The sequence below is a fragment of the Lampetra planeri genome, chromosome 11 (assembly GCF_965212315.1).
Source record: "Lampetra planeri chromosome 11, kcLamPlan1.2.h2, whole genome shotgun sequence".
Taxonomy (NCBI): Eukaryota; Metazoa; Chordata; class Hyperoartia; order Petromyzontiformes; family Petromyzontidae; genus Lampetra; species Lampetra planeri.
Genome location: NC_136117.1, coordinates 4,237,036 through 4,258,779, shown reverse-complemented (window position 1 = coordinate 4,258,779; position 21,744 = coordinate 4,237,036). Strand labels below are relative to the sequence as shown.

Sequence of the window (21,744 nt, the reverse complement as noted above, 5' to 3'; positions counted from 1 at the left end):
GAGCGAGAGAGCGAGGGAGCGAGAGAGTGGGACGGGAGAGAGAGCGCGTGTGAGTTTGAGGGCGGGGGAAGGAGACCTGCCGGCAGCCGTTGCGCGATGGAAGAGGAGGTGGGAGGGATGGAGGGGGTGAGAGAAAAGAGGTGCGGGAGCTTGTGAGGATTTTTTTTTCTTTCTCGGAGACGCCTGTGGGAAGCACTGAATGGGATTCTAAAGCAGATGGGGTCATATACACGCCAGGGAGAAGCTGCAGCCTCAGGGGCTCAGGGATGAAAGTGGCTCCTGAATGATCTCAGGCGTGCGCGAAGAAATGCCATGGCGTTCGAGGCAGAGTGCTCTGCCTCGAACGCAAGCAGAAGGTTCCAAGAACAACTCCCGATTGCGATCAACTTAGTGGTCGATAAAAATTAGGTACCACCTTGTGGTAATTCAACGGTGGTTTCATTCAGCGTATATATTCCTGTGGCGCACGCCGTAGGAACGTGAGATTTCCACCGCCTCGCATCAGCACGGCTGGCTTGAGCAGGGAGCCACTCTTACTTTTGAACAGGTAACCTCGGGCAGGCTTCCTGCGGTCTGTCTTCAGAGAGAGGTGATACTCAGTAGTCTGCATCGCCTCTCGCAGTGGGTGAGGCAAAGGACAGCGAATGAACTATTCACACGGTAACTTAACGGTCACGGGTAAACACGATTGGCGATTGTCAGTCTCGCTCTCGCAGCCCCCCGGTGGCTGCAAGGGTTTGTCTGAGAGCGAAGGAGACAGACAGGGTCACAGAGGAGGGAGGCTGCTTCCGAAACACGGCCACTGGGACCGCGCAGGAAGATGTGGGTTATTTTTTCAACGCACGGCTAAATAATTAATCAGGGGGCACCGCACCAATTAGGGACGCGTATAACGGACCACGAGGATACGGTCTGTGGCGGCGTGAAATAAAAAAAATCACTGGAAGCGAAGGGTATTTATTAATTCCCACGCACGCATGATAACAGCAGATATCCCTTCGAGCCCAGAACTGCTTGTTCGCGAACGTAACGTTAGCTAGAGCCTATGAAGGGTGACACCCTGCAAGAGGCGGGTGCACCTCATTGTGCCACTCCACCATGCGGCACTCATAGCTCGTGAAGTCAACTTGGTCGGACAAGGTCAGAGACGCAAATGTCTAATGGTGTTGGTGGAAAGCAATTAAACGTGAGCCCTTTTATGGTCGTAGGTTAGCGTAACGACTGCCGTGTTAATGATGAACCCCACGCCAGACGTGGGAAATGTGTAAAATTACAATAGCTACGATGGTGTGATCAACAACGTCGAATGGATATTTTTATGATTACAAATACGCGTGTCTACAGATAAATACGTTCACCTCCATCGGAGGCCAGTCTCATAAAAAGACAACCACTCTTAACTTCGCACAAACTGGTACTTGTTGTGTGGACTCAGACACGATGATCGTCAGAGTCGAGTCTTTTAGGTTTGTCTAATAACATATTTGTTTTCGCTTGCAAATCCATCTGTGTAAGGTGTTTCCGCCCCCCCCACCCCCCCTCGCATATATAATGGTCGTTTTTAGTTTTTCTTCGGGTTTTTTTGTTCACGGTTTTATTCGGTTTTATTCGAGAAGGGTTTGTTACGGGTTGGGTCACATTACATGTGAAGCGCTGCGAGGCCTTGGCATGGATGGTGCTGTAGAAAAGCAATTTTTGGCCGCTAATTGTATTTATTATTTCACCTCGCATCTCTGAATGGCAGTGGTTGTCATACACAGAGACCATGGGAATTGATAGATTCCACGATTGGCTCAGGTACCACCTCTGCACCAAGATTTTACAGGAAAAAATGTGGAGAATAAACACCAACATCCCAAGTGACGATGCTCTTCTCTTAACCTCCGATTAGCACGGTTGACTACGTACGGTGCGAAAGAAGTTCGACATACGTACATAACCCGTAAGAATATATTTTGATACTGTCAAGAAAGTTCGCATGTTACACGTACATAACACTGGCCACATATTCGTGTTCGTTCAAATCAAAGCAATGCACTGCATTTTTTGGCATCAAAGTGTATCTCCGTTGTCGCCGCTTTTACTTTAGGATTTGGGGCCCGGCAAAGCGCTCGGCACACACGGCACGCCTACCTCCAAGCAAGCTGTGCTCGGAGTGCGCTAACCTTGTTGCTACACGGCGGCAGTGCAGCTACTGTAAAGCTAGGTAACTCCAGCACTCGCAAGGTCACTTCTTTGTTGCGGAAATTCCCGAACGCAAAGGGCATTGCCCGTAAGCTATCGGCATGCACGCGTGCATAGCTGCCTGGCCACCTCTGTTCCCCGAGTCCAGAGCAGTAGCCATGCGCAGCAGTGGTGAGGTGTCGGCCATGCGCAGGTGGTGCAGTGTAGGCCATGCGCAGTGGTGGTGCGGTGTCGGCCATGCGCAGGTGGTGCGGTGTCGGCCATGCGCAGGTGGTGCGGTGTCGGCCATGCGCAGGTGGTGCGGTGTCGGCCATGCGCAGGTGGTGCGGTGTCGGCCATGCGCAGGTGGTACGGTGTCGGCCATGCGCAGGTGGTGCAGTGTCGGCCATGAGCAGATGGTGCGCACGATCGACTGTTGTGCATCAATGGGGAAGCTGAACGTGATTTCCTGAGAACATATGGATACTTTTCAATGTTTCTGGTTCATCCATAAAAAGAAGAAAAATTCCAGGAGGGTCTTTTGTCGGTACGTATGGCCAATTCCATTTTTTTTTTACGTGGGAGAAAAATCAAGAGTTCCTGAAGAAAACCCATACTTGTGAGGGGATAGCACTCAAAAGTCTGCACGAATGGGTCATGAACCTATTTGCTGTACTGTCATTAGGAAGCCACTGGAGCTGTACGCGTTTAAGTCTATATTGAAAACTCGTTTCTCTAGAGCTGCTGTTCGTGTTTATTTCGTTGTCCATTCCCCGTACCTCTGTCCAGCAAGGTTGGCTACGTACGGTGCAAACGAAGTTCAGCAGACATTTGCAAACATTCCCAGTTTGAATGCCATTGTTACTTTACGTGGTGAGCATGGTCCCGTGGTGTCGATGGAGTGCTCTTGCCAATAGCATCTGGTAACCCAGCAGAATTAATTTAACAAACCTGACTCTGCCGATGAGACGTAAACGGTAAAAACCAGTCCAGAGTTTGCTTGCTTAGACAAAACACTGATGGATAAGGCTGATCTGGAAATCCAAGAGGCCAATGGACTAAAATATATTATTATTATTTATATGCGCAGACAGAATAGAGTTCCGCTTCATTATATATGCATTTTCAACTCCATCGGTTTGTTAATCCTGCAACACACGATGAAATCTGTGCGATCCACAAACCCTGCCGCCAAAGTGTGGGATTACAAATGCCGCGCCACCACGTCTGGCGTACAAGAGGAATGGGAATTGTGAATTCCCAACGACTTAGGGCCAGGATAATGCGGCAACGTGTATGGGAGCCTCCTCCCACCGAACACAGCCACAGGTCACGTGAATACAAACTTGCAGTGGCTGGGTGGCTCAGGGACTAATTCCTTTGTCAGACTCCTGAGCCAACAGCACTAAAATCTCTGGAATTCCAGACGGTTCCATGAGATAAAAAAAAAACACATTGGTGTGTGGCTTTTAATCGCTATGTTCAGTTTTCCAAAAGGCACTCCAACCATCTCCACAGGCGGCCGCTGTGGAGATGGAGCTATGAAGTCACCACGTTTGCAGGAGATTGATGAATTGTTGAAACATTGCGAGACAGTGAGAGATAGCGGTGGCTTGAAGAGACCTTCATTCAGCAGTTGATATATAATGGAAAATCTTGATTTGAAGCTTTCGTGACTGCAGGAATCCATCCTCTTTGGTTCTTTCGGTAAAGTCACGTAGGTATAAAAAAATAAAAAAATAAAAAATATATATCACGACGTTTCGATCGCAGAAAAAATGTGTGTAGCTTGGTGATCACATACTCGTGCCGTGTCTTCAGCTGCTGAACAACTTCGTTGGAAATAAATAACGTTTTGTGCGAAAGCGAGATTCTCAGTTGCCCTGCCGCCGTAGCACCGTTCGTGACTTCACTGAGATGTAACTTCCCGCTTGACTCACAAAAGATGTTTGGGTCAGGCCACAGAATCATCTGGCAAAATTTCTGCCATAGCACCCTCTGCTACCTCCTCCACTCTCCGACTAATTCAATTGGAATGCGTGCAAGCGCTTAATTTGATTATTACTATTGTTTCAGCTCACTGGTAAGCTTATCTTATCTGATACAAATTTATGTAGTGCCTTATTCCAAGGCGCTCTGCAACAATTATACAAATTGTACATACGATGATCGTGGTTGAAATAAAGAGTGGGGTTCTTATTAAAAGTGGTGGTGTAGCTATGGTTACCGTAAGGATGACAGGTCGGGTTGCTGAAGGAGATATTGGGGTTGGTGTCGCAACAGGGGTAGTGATAGGCGTTGTGATAGGGGTAGTGGTAGTGAAAGAGATAGGGGTAGTGAAAGAGGTTGGGGGTTGAGGTAGGGGTAGGGGTTAGGGTAGGGGTTGGGGTAGAGGTTGGGGTAGGCATAGTGATAGGGGTAGGGGTTGAGGTAGGGGTAGGGTAGGCCTGTTCGAATCTAGGGGGCCGGGGCAATGAGTAGCATCAGTAGGACGGGCTAGGGGAGAAGGGATGGGGGTTGTTTTAAGGAAAAAACAGAAGCAGGTCAGTGAGGACGACTGTTTCATGTGCAGTGGGAGTTGCTCCCAGTGAAGGGGAGGAAGAAGAGGACAGGAGAGCGAGAGAGCGAGCCTGGGCGCAGGGTGGGGGAGGCGCAGAGAGGGACGGTCGAGACTGGGAGCGTGGCGGACGGGATGGGGCAGAGCAGCGAGAGATGAGAGAAGCAAGCTGAAGAACAATTCTCACGACCTGAATTTAGCAATTAGGTCCGCAACATTTCCACTTGATATAACGCCAAGCGTCATCAGGAAAATCCAGGCGGTTGTAATAATCAAGTGGCATGGGTTACATTGGCAAGGTGCTCTTCATCGAGTTTGCGTTGTTTGGGTGGTGAAGCGTCTGAGTGGACATCGGGGACACGGTGCCGTCCTTCACTCGCTGCAGAATCAGAATGTTTCATCAGAGTGGAGGAATCCGATGAGCTATGAAGCTCTTTCCCACAGGTGTCCCAGGAGTTTAAATGCGATCACTGCGCCACACGGTGACACACAGCAGTCCGCACGGCCCCGACGCTCAAACCGCGGCCACGCTGGAGATTTTTCACGTCCGTTGTTAAGGCGGGAGCACTCCGCTACATCACGACGCACGGCGCACGACGGAGGTCACCCCTCGTCGCCCTACGCAGCCCAGTGGCGGAGACGGAAAATCTGAAAGCGTTGATTGGCGTCGGAGCGCCGTGAAGCCGGCAGCGAGAAATTGGGACGGTGAAACGAGATGTTTTGTAGAAGAAGAAATTGGCGTGCATCGGAATTGCACTGCGCTCGCTGCGCTCCAGCAGCTTCTTGCATTCACGTCCAATTGTGAATTGTTTCTCTCAAAATTCTTAAAAAAGTATGCTGTTAAAGAACCCTATTAACTCTTCCCCGTTAGATCTCCAAAAGCGCCGTTTGTTGCAGGCTGCTTCGCATTTTGGGCCTTTGGACCCTGTGCTTTGATCAAACGGCATTCATGTGGTGACGCAGTCACTTGAGCAGACTATGCATTGGAGCGCTGTCTGGTGGCCAGATGAGAGAGATTCACTGGACATACATAATAATAATAATGCAATGTATAAAGGTGAGTTTTTAAGTTTCTCTTGAAGGAGGCGATTGAGATGATGCTGCGAATGTGCAGAGGGATAGCGTTCCAGACTGTTGGGGCTGCCACCGAGAAGCAGCGCATAGACATGACCATCCTGGATCTTGGAGGTCGTGAGTCACGCTGCGCAGGCATCTGCCGTGTGCCCAGTCATTCAAGCCTCTCAAGCGCTGGCATTGTTCCCTGACAAGATTTTGCTCAGTTGTCACTAAGGGTATCCAGAGTGAACGCCTCTTTGCCAGGTGACTTGATTGGATTGGGCAAATGCGGTATGATTTGCGACAAAAGGACAAACAAAAAATGCGTGCAGGACTGACTCCGTAAGCGCTGCTTCCACATCGTGATCTTCACAACATCGTGAGGGATCGTGAACCCAAAGCGGGCAGTAATGAGTCACAAGCTGTGACCGCGGTTTCACGAAACAGCGCGACCCATGGATTTTTTTTGCCCGATGCAACGTGGTGGTTAATTGAAGAGAATGGAAGCCGAGCGTGGCTAAGAGTGTTTCTCCTTCTATTCGTAACACGAATGATCACACGCATTGGCTTCGAATGTTTAAGGCAGCTCATAGTGACAAATGCCTCGATTTCATCATGACACTATGTATAAAAATATGTCTAATATTTCCTTTTTTCACCGTAGAGGCATTTAAGTCCAGGGAGCCACTAGTGGAAATTCCACATTTCCATGACAGGGACCTGTTTCGACTATGCTGGAGGAATGACGAGCTGAGTTGAACTCGAACAGAAATACCAACTCGCAATCTGACACCAACCTACGAAATCTAAATACTGTCGTAATTATTGGGATAAATCATTAATTGCATTCAGTCTCTCTATCTTAGCATGAGATCAAGTGATCTCAGCCGCTATACTGTGTGCGTGTCATTGCGTGTTTGCTATGTATGCGTCAATTAACACCCTGGGCACCATTGCAAATGAGATATTCCACCACAAGGGATTTACCAGGTGAAATCGTGGTCGTTTCACACTCTTTCTGCGAGGCATTTTTTGGAAATGTTGAACCAAGACTTACATTGTTTGTCACGCCACCAATGCCGCACATCCCAAATGGCCGATGTGGATGTGAATTGAAGCAGGAAGCTGTGATCACATTCCTGGTGGAAGTGTTTCCAGGAGAGGGCTTGCTGTGTGCAGACACGCCTGCACGTGCGGCGGCATCACGAGGAAGCAGGCCAAGCATCTCGAGGAAGCCAAATGGGGGATTGATGATACGTGGGCTCAATTTGGTCAGGGAAATAATGGGGCTTTGTTAAGAATACTGATAGCGTTCTCAGAATTATCCCACCCCTGGAATGAGCCCAGTCATTCTGGGGTAGATTGTGGAAGACCAAGAATGGCCGTGACCCAAATAATTGTACAGATAACAACAAAAAACTCAACACATTCATCAATAACGCTGCATTAAAAGGGCAATGGCCCTCCTTGATGGCACGTGTGCTATGGAGGGACGAAAGTGGTGAGTTATATGTTTGCTTTGTATACTTATGCACCACTGCCAACGTCACTAAATAATTAGCCTGACAACTGCACGGACTGGAGGAAATCCTTCAGGTGACCAATGTGTTAACGGCGAGACACCATTGACGCACCGGAGACCGCCACCCACGCCGCACGGGCAACGTTATCTCAGCCGGAACACACCGCCGGTCGTGTGTTTGTGTTACGAGGGATTCTCAAGATGACGGCGAAGCGGCCCGACTGCAGGGCGCGATGATGGCGGTTGTAAACGTTCCACTTGGAAGGCATTTCCGCAATGACGTGAATTGCGCCGGGATCGCACGGAGAAGCCGGCAATAACGGTGAACTCGCCAGGCATGCGCCTCCCGTTAACGCGTTTTGAATTAAGAGGCTCTGATGAATCCGAGTTTCTTTTGGGACGTCCCTCAACGCAGGAATCCACAGAGGGCAGAACTCTTGACTCCCCAGATAGAATCTGCAACTTGCCATTATTCTAAATTAAGCATTGCCTCCCCCCCGTGTTTATTTACTCTTGCCTACGGCTCGTAATCTACAAAAAGGAGTACGTGGAAGGAGTTGGGTTAAGGGATGAGCAAAATAGGGAAAAAAAGAACCGGGCTCACCGATGCTGTCGTGAAAGCAAAAAAATGAAGTCGAGTGCAAATTGGCAGCAGACGACACGAAGAATAGCCGGCCATGAGACGAGAGGAGACCGAGAGGGGGGGACGAGACCGCAGCGGGAGACTGCCGCAGGGAGACGGCGTCGCGGAGTTCGGAGAGCGCTGCTGGCAAGGAGCCATGAAGGAAAGGGAGGAATGGGAGAGGCAGTGGGGGCGGGCGGGGGGGCATTTGACCAGCGGTGGGAAGTTGTAGGCTGACAAGAGCAACATAGCAGCAGTGGCGGCGGCAGCTTGCTGGAGAGTGAACCACAAATGAACCACAACGCCTCGCCGCTCTCATCAAGGAGCATAAACCAAACCGTTCGACCTCGCAGCGGCCTTTGGCGAACCGTCGAACAAAGGCGGTGGCCGCATCGCGCGCTCTCAGATGCGTTTCTGAGGCCGTCTGGAACGCTCTTCCTTCCGATGTTTAGGAAGCCACTGGAGCTATGCACTTTTAAATCATCTAGATTGAATACCTCATTTCTTTAGAGCTGCCTTTTGTATTCAGCTTGTTGTCCTTCCCCGCACCTCTAATTAGCATGGTTGACTACATATGGTGTGAAAAAAGTTCAACATACATACATATGATTCGATGTTTCAAATTCAGGGGCTAAACTGTTGTAAGAAATGCAGTCATTAGCATTGTAGTAAATGCTATAGTTTTGCACCTTTTTCAAATTACATCACAGTAACTGGAGCCAATTAGACCGTTATTACATAGCTACCTTCATGACTGCCACGGTTGATGTGTGTTGTGACTCTCACTGTCGCTATTCGCACTACTTCTGTGTATGTTTAGATACAGAGAGAGGAGTGGGGGGGGAGAAAATTTCACATGTTGTTTCTTGTGCATTTATCTGCAGCCTCTTTTACATCTCCTGTTAAAAATCAAAGTCAAGGGCATTTCCAAAGTCGCCGCGCGCGTCCCGATGCTCCGTTGGCGGCCAATGCTCCACTGCTACAAAATGCACATATATATCCTCATCGCGCATTCCCCACGAGGAGAATGCTAAAACAAAATGACGAATATTGCCCGCGCACGGCTAGCGAAGGCATATGAACCATGTAGCAGCAGAAACAACAAGGGCATGACAAAAGCAATCAATGTGGAATTAAGTGCAATAAAATGTACGCCAGATGAGATTTGCTTCACCTGATGTGGCCTCTTTCAACTCGTGCCTCTGTTTTGTTTCTGTGGGTGCACGACGCTGCGATGACATGTGGCTTCGTGTGGCGCAGCCACACTTCTCGAATTCACACAAAAAAACCTATTCATTGGCACTGTGACACTGCCTCGAAGATTAAAACGGACATGTGATATGGTTAGGCTTTGAGTCTGCGACCGATCTTTTAACATTAGACAAATTGTTTGGCGATGCTGCCACCGCTGCTGCAACATTGGTAACGGCGCAACAAGGACAGTTTACAAAAACCCAAATGCATTCGTCAATAACGTTGCCTTGAAAGAAAAAATATGGACCTCGTGAAAAAGAACCATTGCCTGAAACGTCTACTATTATATGTTTCTTATTCTATTATTCATTTGAAGGCGGTGTTTGTGACAGATGTTTAAAAAAAATCACATGATGCTAATTGGCCCACAAAATGAAGTGGATTTCTATTGTTAAGTTGAGTTGTTGAAACTTTTAAACATTAATGTTGCTGGCGAAGATATTTTAAATGAGGGTCGCTTGTCTGAAACTGCGGCAGGAGTTCTGCCGGAGTAAAGTTGCGTTTGTCTTTGCAGAATTGGTCAAAACATTTAATAAAGTACTTGACATTGCACCATGATTATTTGCAATGAAACCCTTTACTCGTGGTGCCACCACCATGAGAAGGGCAGGTATATGCCACGGTGGCAAGATGTTAAACACCTCTCCTGGTATACAGAAGGTTGTGGGTTCAATCCCGACCCTAACGATGCCTGTGTATTTGTAGTTTGCATGTCGGCCCTGTGGTCGCGTGGATTTTTCTCCAGGTCCTCCGGATGTTTCCCTCCACATTTAGAAACATGCAATATTTGACCGCTATAATTTCCGCATGATAAGCCACTTCGTTGAGCTATAATTTGTGGCCAGGTCGCTTCTGAAAAAGAGCTACGTATCTCAGTGGGCCTTACCTGGTAAAATAAAAAGTAAAAAAAAAATTGAGTCAAGGGAAAGGAGAAAGGAGCGGGAAAGAGAAGGGAGGCTGGGACGGAAGTCTCCACGACAGACAAAGAGGGCACGGCTCAAGATTAGCAACAGGAAGAAAGGGAGAGAAGGAATGACCGAGCCAAAATGTCGGGGATGAGAGGGTTGTGAGGGTGAGAGGGGAGAAAGAGAGAGGTGAAGGAGAGAGAAGGAGTGAGCTGCACGGAGCAGCGTCTGCTTTCACAGGGGGCGGCGGGGAGAGGGGAGGGGCTCAGAGTGGGGGTGGCCGCACAGAAGCCACGTGACTTGCGGGAGGCTTGAACTGATGTTGATATGTAGATGCACTTTGTTTATTTTGGACATAATATTTTGGCATTTCTTCTGCTCAAAACCTTGCAACTGCTCTTCCGATAGAATTGAGGCTATGCTCAAACAAGTAATATAGGCTTCGAATGGACACACACGCATATTATCTGCACGAAGGGAGCTTTACAAATTTGAATGACAGTTTAAGTGAAGGTTAGTTACACTTGCGGAAACGGTTTGTTGATACATCTATTATCCTTTGACCGTTAAGGGCACATAACCTCTAGTTAAAAAATGTCTCTCACTTTGTACTGTGCAGTCTAATGTTTAACTACACCGGGAGGTTTGTGCAGTGAGCCGTGGCTGCTGAGTTAAACCTCAAAGAGCAATGCCCCGTTGTTTACTCGCAGATTCTCAAAACTTTCCTGGCACTCCACTTTTAACTTGAAGCAATTGCGTGAACAACGTTAACGTGCAGTGCCATTAGCACTCGACAATGCAGCTAAACGTGACTGCTGAACTCATCAAATCCACAATGAAGCGGGAGGGGGGGTACCCCCATTGCATAATTAGCACATCCGATTAGCACGTACGGTGCGAAATAAGTTCAATGTTCAACAAACACTGCAGTTGAGCAGCGTTTCCATCCTGTGATCTGTGACTTATCATCCTCCGTATCACAGGCAATAGCATTAATGTGGTTTTGCCACTCCTCGTATCCAATGTGCATGCAGCTGAAGTTACAATCCCACACATGGCTTTTAACATAAATCGCAATCTTATTGCTAAAGGCGGGCCTGATTAAACTGACAACCCTGTGTGGTAAGGCTCAAGGTGCAGGGCTGCAGTTGCTTGCTCACCCCACTGCTGGCAGAAGCTCGAGAGAGCCCTCCAAACGGGTGTTTGGCCTCCTCTTCCACACTGGTCAGGCATCTTGAAGGTACCCACATTTTATTCCACCGCACGTGACCAAACCAATTGAGGGGGGTGTACTAATTCACACTGCCCGGTGAACGGAGGCGATGGGAGGGATTTTAGAAATATGCGCCATTGTTTCAACCGTCGCGCCAGTGAATATGGCCAGAAGTGGTGACCTCTGGATTGCAAGTCCGGTGTGCTGACCATCACACCGGCGCAGTGTCTCTTTGTCACTCAGTAATAACCCCACTGACGCAGCTACGCTTACGCGGGTCTCCCTCGTCCTATCAGTGATGCGGCTCAATGAGCCCTTACACATTTTAATGTCGAGGCAAAATAATCCTATTGATATCTTTAAAAAAAAAACAGAGTCGCTGGGATATGTCACGTTTAGAACTAATGGATTTAGCATAAAGATACAAATGACGTATGAAGCTGAGACGCATTAAAATAGATGTTGAAAGATTGACTTATATATGATCAAATGAAGCACATCATGGACACATTATTACATAAATTGAATTGAATATTAAGTGTGTAAAAACAAATGACAGCCAGGCACGTGAACGAGGAGGGGCAGCCGAGCGAGGCACCTGCAGCGGTGGCTGCTCTGGCTTTGTGCGTGGTTGCCGTGCGATCATTCCAGGCCGGCTGGCGCTGCGGAAGTTTGCCCACCTCGATCGGAAGCAACGAGTTGAACTCCCACTTAGGGGTCGCCCCTTATGGGGTGTTTAAATGAGTATCATTTTGTGGGATCTCAGCAGTGATTTTTTTTTTACTCAGGAGACTGGTTCCCAACAGAGGAAAGTGGCATTTTAACCACTATCTCAGGACCAAAAAAGGGTTGCAATTGAGAGAAAGAATGCGGCAGCAGAGAAGTGAAGGAGACAGATTTCAACCTAAGGTGGCTTAGGTTGGGAAAAGGGGATATTTATAAAGTGTTCGTTGCTAAAAGTGACGGGTGAAATAGTGGTGATAAACTTGTTCCCGGAGCCGACAAGGTGGATAGTGTGGCCACGGGAGTGAGTTGGGAGAGATCGACAGATTTCAAGAGTGACTTGGAAGTTGCTCGAGATGGAAATTAGACGCATTGCCAACCTGGATTTTGAAATGACCAGCAATGCTTGGTGGTGAGGATAGACACACGTCCGAGGTGAGATCTGAAAAGTAGGACGCGAAGAGCGGGTTTGGACGTGGTGGATGGCAGACGACAGAGAGTTCGAGGTTCGTGGGGGGCCGTGGGAGGCGAAGAGAGAGGGAATGCTCCACAGACGCGAGGAACACGTTGGGAATTTATGGTGGAGAATTTAAAAGTCAGATTAAGGGATGACAGCATATCCACGGCTTCCCTACAGCCAGGGGGGGGGGACTACTTTAGAGCTCACAGCGTGTGTGCCAAGTGTCATCGCTCGTAACATTCACGGAACACGCCGACAGACAACGCTTCTTACCTGTTGCGAATAATTGGCAGGATTCGCACGGGCCACGAGAAGGTATTCCCATTCAGGATGAGGTCCTCTTTTGACAGGTACGTGTAGTCCATCAAGAAAAGGAGGTTGTCAGCTGCGGTCTCTAACCTCTCCTGCCAAAAACATAAACCGGAGGAGCATTCAAAAGGCGTTGCTGTTCAGTGCGCACACCTCACGAGGAGGATTATATTAATAAATAATAGAGAGTGTAACGTTGCAGCTGCATGGCACGGAAATAATTCCGAGTTTTGTCACCGCACCATAGAGTGGCAAGAACACGTTTCAGCTTGGAGATTGAAACAAGCCCCTCGCTTGCTCATGAATTATTCACAGACGGCGCGGCCTGTCGTTGCGCCGTGCGCATTGCAGCGTCGGCGAAAACGGCAACAACATGACGGCAACGTCAATTTACACCTTTAAAGTTCCGAAGAGGGCAGCGATCACTCGCATTTTCATCGGTCGAGCAAACCGTTTCCATGCGAGCCGGAACCTACGCCGCTGTTGAGAACTTAGCGCAGCAGAACTGGTCCCGCTAAACAAGTTACCAAGGTTAAAGGCACGGATGGCCCAAGGGCCCCAACGGAGAGGCGTGGTGATCATTCGTGAATGCAACACAGGCTCCTGAGTGTCTAATCCCGGCTTCCTATCAAAAGTATTGTGATATTTACCAGCGCCTCATGAGTATTTCTTCATATTTTGTGTGCGCTACTTGGGGTGTTGATGATTGAGGCTCGTGGCGAGGACCTTGGATGAGGCATTGCAGTGCTTTGCAGTTATTGGTAGTGAGACAAGACAATGGGGTTTTTAAAAAATAACTCATCGGGGTGGAGTTTGCAAATGTATTTGCACATGCACATGCAGTGAGTGGAATGATTTGTGGATGTAGGTGGCAATGCACATAGAGCAGGGGTCATGTGAATGCAGTGCATTGGCGTGGAAGGTGTTTGATGAACTACGTGCATCAGTTTGGCAGAGCAGGGAGGTCAAGTCTAGCGTTCAGAGATGGGTGTCTGTGTGTAGGCCATAGAGCTGCACTCTCTAGCAAAGTGACAAAAATAAGTTTCTGACCTCTGAATTGAGGTGTATGCAGAAGATTCCAGGAATTCCACGGCAAGACAGAGTAAGCAAGCTGGACGTGTGGCGTGCAACATGGCAGGAAGAGTGGGTCGCGATCGGTGGGACGTGTGAGCAGTACGGAGGGGGGGCGTCCCCCGGGACCGGCATTGGAGTGGCACTCAGAGGTCGGTAGTCAAGGAGAAGACCTATGATCACGTGGTGGTGGTGGTGATGGTGAGACAGTAAGTGCAGACCCTTCTATCTATGTCAGCAGGTATCGACTTTACAGCAGCTGAGGGGACCTCACCCGAAGGAAGGAAGTGATGGCAAGGTGTCATGGGATCAACAGTATTGATCATGATGATGACGCCTATTTTGTTTATGATAACGGCCTGACATGTTCCCGTCGCGTCTCGCAGCACGGCCAGTTTTATTGGACTGCTCCGTGAAGCTGCGACGCTTCGTGTGCCCCAACCCACACACACTTTGCATTCTGCAGCAGTCGGAAGCTGGGCAGGGTTTGCTGATGGGGCTCTGAGCAAGAGTGAGATGGACCGTGTATCCCGTGTCATGGACTCTTTTTAAAATTCATTCTACGATGGGGGGGGGCATCTTGGCTTAAACAAATTAGCTTGCTTTGTGAGTGAGTAAAACCTATTTGAGTTGGGTATTCATATACTGGATATGTATTTGCTTACTATGTGTGTATGTTGAACTTAATTCTAGATTTGAAGTTTTCGTGACTGCAACTGTCCATACTCTTTGTTTTTTTTGGTAAAGTCACGTAGGTAAAAAATAAAATAAAAATAAATTAATCACGACGTTTCGGAGGCAACACAAGCTTCCGTCTTCAGGTGGCACCGTCACAGCAAAACTACTGTATCAAGTGATACAGTAGTAACAAGTGATACAGTAGTAAAATATAGTCAACAATTCTCAATTACAACATTGCCAATATTCATAGAAAAAAAATCACTTTGTGCCATCGTTTTTGGTAGAATGGTAGCCATTGGTTGTTGCAAGCCAAGGCAAGACATTCATATAAAATCTTGATTCTGACCTTTAAGATCTGGCTTGGATTATCACCACCCACTTGATTTTGTGACTTCCCGACTCACGATGTTCAACGTGCCAAAAGCCTCCATCCGCATTTTAACGTCTCTTCTTCGGACCACATGCAGGAAACTTATTTGGGAAAGACTTATTTTTAGTGCGGCTCCAGCACCGTGACCTTTGTGGAGTGCTCTTTGAGCGACTGACAGTCCTTTATTGTTCCAATCCCAACTTAACGGGTTTTTGTGAGCGGAGCTAAACGAATGATGTTAAGTCACGTGTGTATATGATTTTGACGTCACGTGTGGTTGCACGCGGCAATGTTTTTTACGGGGTTATTTTGTGACATTGGCTCAGGTCTTTCTACCAGTGCGGCTTGGTGCATTATACGTTTTATTGACTCCATCAGCTCTGTATGCATGACTGCGGCAGTAAATGCTTTGAGGCCCTGCGTTAAAAGTGGCGTGCGTGCGTGTTTGTGTGTGGAGAGAAACAATGAAGGCAGGTCTGTTACTGTGAACGGGTCTCTTGATGGTGGAGCCGTGCATTAAATCAAACTTATATCGAAACCAGACACTGGCCAATTTAAATTTCCGCGCATATTTTTTTTCAGGACCTAAAAAGATATATATATCACTTGGCAATTATTCCATTGACATCAGTTACAGATGATCAAAGCGTTGTTTCATCCGTGGAGCACAGCAGCGCCGCAACACCTGGCAGGGAACGCGTTCACGCGAGAGACACCACATGCCGCTGTTGCTTACGTCTAACGGTGTCGATTCAATGAGGATCCTCCTCCACCCGCACGCCGAGGAATTACTAGAGAGCAGTGCGTGACGCAAACACGTGGTCAGTCTCAGTGTCGTTTACACTTTAAGAATCTTGCATAGCCTCAGGACCACGATGACGGTGTGAAGTCCGAAGCAAACTGAGGAAATAACAACGGCTGTTTTATTTTTATTTTAAATGCCCGTCGAGGCCAAGTGTACTGAGAAGTGTGATGGGAGTTTGAAGGTTCAGTCATGAGTGGCAGTGTCAAAAGTGTGGATTTCAGGTGCACCATTATAGTGCCATCTCGTGACATGAGTGGGCTACAATCGCGTTAAGTCCGCAGAATTACGAGCACGATTGGCCACGTAGGATGCGAAGGAAGTTCAAATACATATGGTGATCCTATGAGCATACTTGTAGACGGAGGGATATCCGAGTGCACATCGGATACACCAACAACAACCGCCATTCGCGCTAGTGCCAGGCTATGTGCACGTTGAGGCCATGTGAAGTGTCGAACGCCTGCTGGCAGGAGGTCACGGGACAGACCCAGGTGCCACGGGTCGACTGACTGAGACGAGTAGCCGATGCACCACCTGTGCCCCCTACTGTGCCAACTTGCTGTGCTTTAGCCACCTGGCGCTCCGCTCGTTGTTGTGAGCGTCGCTCCTCTGCCCTCCGTTGTTGTTGGAGAGCGACTGCCTCCAACTGCCCAGTAGCGTCCTTCGCGAGCTTCCTCCAAAGAGGCCGATCTTGACACCGCTGGTACCAGTCATCGGCAAATCCACTCAGCTCCACATCCTCTTGTACCACATCACTCCACCATCCCTGCCACCCGTGTAGTGCTATGACTGCACCACACAGCTGCAGAGTGAGGTATCTAAGCAGCGTCAACATTGTCCGACAGCCCCAACACTAGCATAGAGTCTGAACACTATCCCACAGCCCCAACTCTGACCCACAGCATCAACACTGACCTACAGCCCCAACCAACACTAACCCACAGCATCAACACTGACCCACAGTCCAAACCAACACTAACCCACAGCCTCAACACTGACCCACAGTCCCATTCAACACTAACCCACAGCCTGAACACTGACCCACAGTCCAAACCAACACTAACCCACAGCCTGAACACTGACCTACAGTCCCAACCAACACTAACCCACAGCCTCAACACTGACCCACAGTCCCATCCAACACTAACCCACAGCCTGAACACTGATCCACAGTCCCAACCAACACTAACCCAAAGCCTCAAAACTGACCCACAGTCCCAACCAACACTAACCCACAGCATCAACACTGACCTACCGCCCCAACCAACACTAACCCACAGCATCAACACTGACCTACAACCCAAACCAAGACTAACCCATAGCCTGAACACTGTCCCCACAGTCCAAACCAACACTAACCCACAGCATCAACACTGACCCACAGTTCCAACCAACACTAACCCACAGCATCAACACTGACCTACAGTCCCAACCAACACTAACCCACAGCCTCAACCCTGACCCACAGTCCCAACCAACACTAACCCACAGCCTTAACACTGACCCACAGTCCCAACCAACACTAACCCACAGCATCAACACTGACCTACCGCCCCAACCAACACTAACCCACAGCATCAACACTGACCTACAACCCAAACCAAGACTAACCCATAGCCTGAACACTGTCCCCACAGTCCAAACCAACACTAACCCACAGCATCAACACTGACCCACAGTTCCAACCAACACTAACCCACAGCATCAACACTGACCTACAGTCCCAACCAACACTAACCCACAGCCTCAACCCTGACCCACAGTCCCAACCAACACTAACCCACAGCCTTAACACTGACCCACAGTCCCAACCAACACTAACCCACAGCATTAACACTGACCCACAGCCCCAACCAACCTTGACCTAACAGCCTCAACAATGACCTACAGCCCCAACACTGACCCACAGCCTCAACACTGGGCCACAGCCTCGAGTTTAACCCACAGCACCAGGTGGTGGCCCTTTGACCAATCACAGTGCACAACTCAAGTAATGGTGTCAAACCATGTAATGGGCCAGGTGTTTTGACAGAAGAAAACCGGCGGCTTTTGCAATTTATGGAATCACACAAGATGTATTGCCATGGATCAATATTTCTTTGATAACGTAATAAAAGTAACAACAGTTGACATCCAAGGTGCGTCTTCCTGTAGGAGGATTAACCATAGCTCATGTCCGACAATGTTACATGCTGCCTTGGGCTCACGACATGGTGGCGACAGTACAACAGGAACGCCGGGAATGCAGTAAAAATAAATAGTTCGTTCATTTAGATGACGGTGATAGTTTTCACTTTTTCTCACAGAGCAGACGTGTATGAAGGAAGCAATGAAACAATATGATAAAGGTTCACACGGTTCATATATAATTTGAGACAATCCTGAAACAATTCCCCCTATCTGAAGGTGGGGTTGGAAGAGGGGTCCCTGCACGTATTGAAATTAATATGGCACGCATTAATGTATGCTATGCTCTGTTTACTGTTTACTCAACAGCGATTTAAGCTGCTGTGTAATCATGGCTAAACGATCAGTATCATCGTATATTATTGTGGTGTCGCGGTGTATTTATTACATTACGTTGAGGAGGAGTGGAGGAGCAGTGGTGGCACAAAGGTTAACGCGCTGCGTTTATAGAGCCTAGTGCGCTGAGTTTGATTCGTGACCGTGGCTAACATTGCTGGCATCTTAACTGGTCCTGGACCCCCTCTTTACCAACCTGCACTGACCAGCGAGATGAAGTATGGCCTTCATCCAGCAGTGGATTAACAGGGTACGGTAGATTATCATTAAATTAAGAGGCTTGTTGAGAGCCTAACCATTCAGAGAGCCGCAGGAATTAGCGGATCAACAACTTTGATTGCTAAAACTCCCACAATCCATTGCGTGTGTGTTTACTGTGAAAATGTAAATGCCAGCCCTGAAATTGATTTCATGAGCCAGGTTTTAATTGTAAAACTGGGGACAAGAATGGCAGAGCATTAAAATGCATGAAGATTGAAACCTCGTTAATATATTGCATCAGCTTCCAAACAATATCAAAGGAAGATCAAAGGAAGAGGCCGCCATGACAAGGCGGCTTTATTCAATCTACGGGTTTTTTTTGTTTATGCAGTTTTACATGTATTCATAAAACATGGGTTTAAACCGAGAAAAATGTCACTAATCCTCACATGTAAGAGGTTTACTGCCTGTGCATACATACTTAGTTAGTAATCACAGTCAATACATATTTACCCATGGGGGATTGAGGAAAGTAGAAGGAAAAAAAAATCTGAAATTTAATTAAAAGATAATTCCATCACTTTTCGGTGTCCAGTGGCCCATGGGCTCAGAGCAATGAGCCAGGACCATTTAAATCCAGGATCATTGAAATCCAGAACCATTGAAATCCTGGACCATTGCAATCCAGGTTAATTGAAATCCAGGACCATTGCAATCCAAGACAATTTAAATCCAGGACAATTAAATCTAGGAACATAGAAATCCAGGACCATTGCAATCCAACACCATTGAAACCCAGGACCATTGAAATCCAAGACAATTGAAATCCACGATCATTCAAATATAGGATCATTGAAATCCAGAACCATTGAAATCCAGGACCATTCAAATATAGGACCATTACAATCCAGGTTCATTGAAATCAAGGACCATTGCAATCCAGGATCATTGAAATCCAAGACAATTGAAATCCTTGGTTGAAATCTGGGCAGCCACGCATTATTAAACCAGATTCTCAGCTGTATCAAGCTTACGAAAAACAAAACACATGAATGTTTACTTTTCAGAAATTAAGCAAATTCTATGACTTTGAACTGAATATCCATTTGACAGCAACGCCGTGCTGCTTTCAAGCATTTCATAAAGTGTTCTGAGACGCAGGGGCATTTAACTGCTAAATTAATGAAATTTATATTCTGTGAAGGTTGCACCATCGGGTGTTGTATAACAGGTCTATTGAGGGGGCAATGTGTTCTCGGGCTATTCTCTAACACGAGTGGATGCACTGCTCACTTGAGACAGAGCGAGTTCCAAGTAGAAATAGCTTCATCTCATGGCATGATGGCAAAAACACAACTGTAATAAAATTGAGGTATAAAAGGATCACAAAATTTAATTGACTCAATGATTTCAACTTGGCTTGTGTTAAAAATAATCCAAGTTTCCAGTTGATGCTATAATTAGCCAGAATGGGGAAGTTGGCTGAGCGGTCAACTCACACTTAGGCCTCTAAGTCAGCGGTGGTAATTCCACATTCCAATGGCAAAAGCAACTATTACAATAGGATAACGACTTCTGTCTTCCTACAAAGTGATAATTCGGTTATCAACGAGAGGAATATGATGGGTAGAGTTAACCGCTCCATGGGATTTCCAACTCACAAGTTGAACGTTCAATCGACAGTGCCGTCTGCCTGGATATCATATTTACACGTTAATATGAAATACGTTTCGAGCGTATGGATACAAAGTGTGGACGTTGACAGGCGATTTACCAGATCCACGTTTTGAATTGCACTATGCAACGGAAAGAACACATGGAATAGGGAACACATTCGAGCCAACTTATTGAATGACAGAGTAAGTGGGCTTGAGCAGGACACATCGTGGCAGGAAGGGGTGTTGGCGGATTGATGAGACTCATGACAGAATGGTAGCCAAAACGTGAGGAGATGCAGTGGCAAGATGAACTCAAGTGCAGAGTAGAACTAGATGGATTGTGGCATTGCGAGTCCATTAAGGATGGCCATAGCATGGAGCGGGCATTCATCCAACAGTGGATATATTGTGGCTGGATGATGAAGTTTAAAATATGAAAAGTGGAATAGGACAAATGTGTAGTGGATGTGCATCAATATAAAGGTCAGCACTGTGCCGCTACTGTGCTAGACTGGATCCATTTTGCAATTTCAACAAGGAATCATTTTGCATTTTAAATTGACATTTAATCAAGTGGGAATTATATCAATAATTAAAAAAATGAGATAAGAAATTCAATTTTTCTCGTGCCAACATTTTTGATTAACTGTAAATGTACGAATAATGAAAATCCAAAGTTAGATATATATTTTTTACCGTGGGTCGTACAGTTCTCTTTAACAGTAACCACACAGGGGAGTGTTTAAAAAGAAAGTGGAATTTGTTTCTTAATAGGTAAATGTAATAATGGTATCTTTAGCTACAGCCTCGCTATTCAAGGCGATATGCGGGTCTTTTTTAGTCATCAGAAGAAAAAAAGTCCTGTGAAGCACATAGATTAATTAACAGACAATTCAGTTATCGCATTTTTTATTTATGACAGTCTCTGAAGCGGCAATAAATTACATGTACACATACGCACGCACAGATAAATATGCGCGACATACTGAGTATGAATTCATAAGAAAATATGTTTGACCGAGCAAAGGTCAAACAGTTTTGAGAAAGTGATATTAAAAAGTGCACACAGGCTCGTACTTATTACTGTGCCTTATTTTAAAATAAAGTAATTTTCTACTCATTATCATACCCCAGCATTAAAGCACTTGTTACATTACTGCACAGGCTTAAAAACCCCATAATCAATGGCCTTCAGTGGTGCTTATCTCCATTGGCGAACCTGAGCCGGTGATGAAAATTGTAACGCTTTGATGGCAGAAGTTAGTTTCTCAATGGGACAAAACAATTCCGACTTCCCACCAAAGAAAGAAAAAAAGGTACTCTCCTTACAATAATCACCTTCGAGGAAATGGACTAAATCGACCCTCGTCTGGAATCTTAACTCACGGACCTTCCGAATGCCGGCGCAACGCAACAATGCTTCCACTCGCCATTAGCATTTCAAATAAGATGGACGCCAAGGCTGTTATTCCCTCTTTCCTCCCTTCATTCGACTGCGCAGTAAATCCTAAATGAGTCTCAAGAATCATTCTAAGTTAGAAGAACGTTGCTTGAAATGATTGGATAATTGCTTTCTTTTGTAGAACATTTTAGTTTTTACTCTTTGGTTCTTTCGGTAAAGTCACGTAGAAAGAAAATAAATTAAATAACA

General features: G+C 47.0%; 1 protein-coding gene across 3 annotated transcripts in view; it reads right to left on the bottom strand.

Annotated features, from left to right (window-relative positions):
- Positions 1–21,744, bottom strand: part of LOC144721221 (dynein axonemal heavy chain 3-like) — an 814,808-nt gene that overhangs the window by 434,480 nt on the left and 358,584 nt on the right. The window contains exons 1-2 of one of the 3 annotated variants that reach the window (XM_078598658.1): positions 21,432–21,630; positions 12,749–12,879 (exon numbers count right to left, since the gene is read on the bottom strand). In XM_078598658.1, the coding sequence (XP_078454784.1) occupies positions 12,749–12,840 (92 nt within the window). In that variant the 5' untranslated portion in view covers positions 12,841–12,879; positions 21,432–21,630. Of the gene's footprint in view, positions 1–12,748; positions 12,880–21,431; positions 21,631–21,744 lie in introns of those variants that run through there. The other 2 variants (XM_078598659.1, XM_078598660.1) reach the window with 2 other exon arrangements.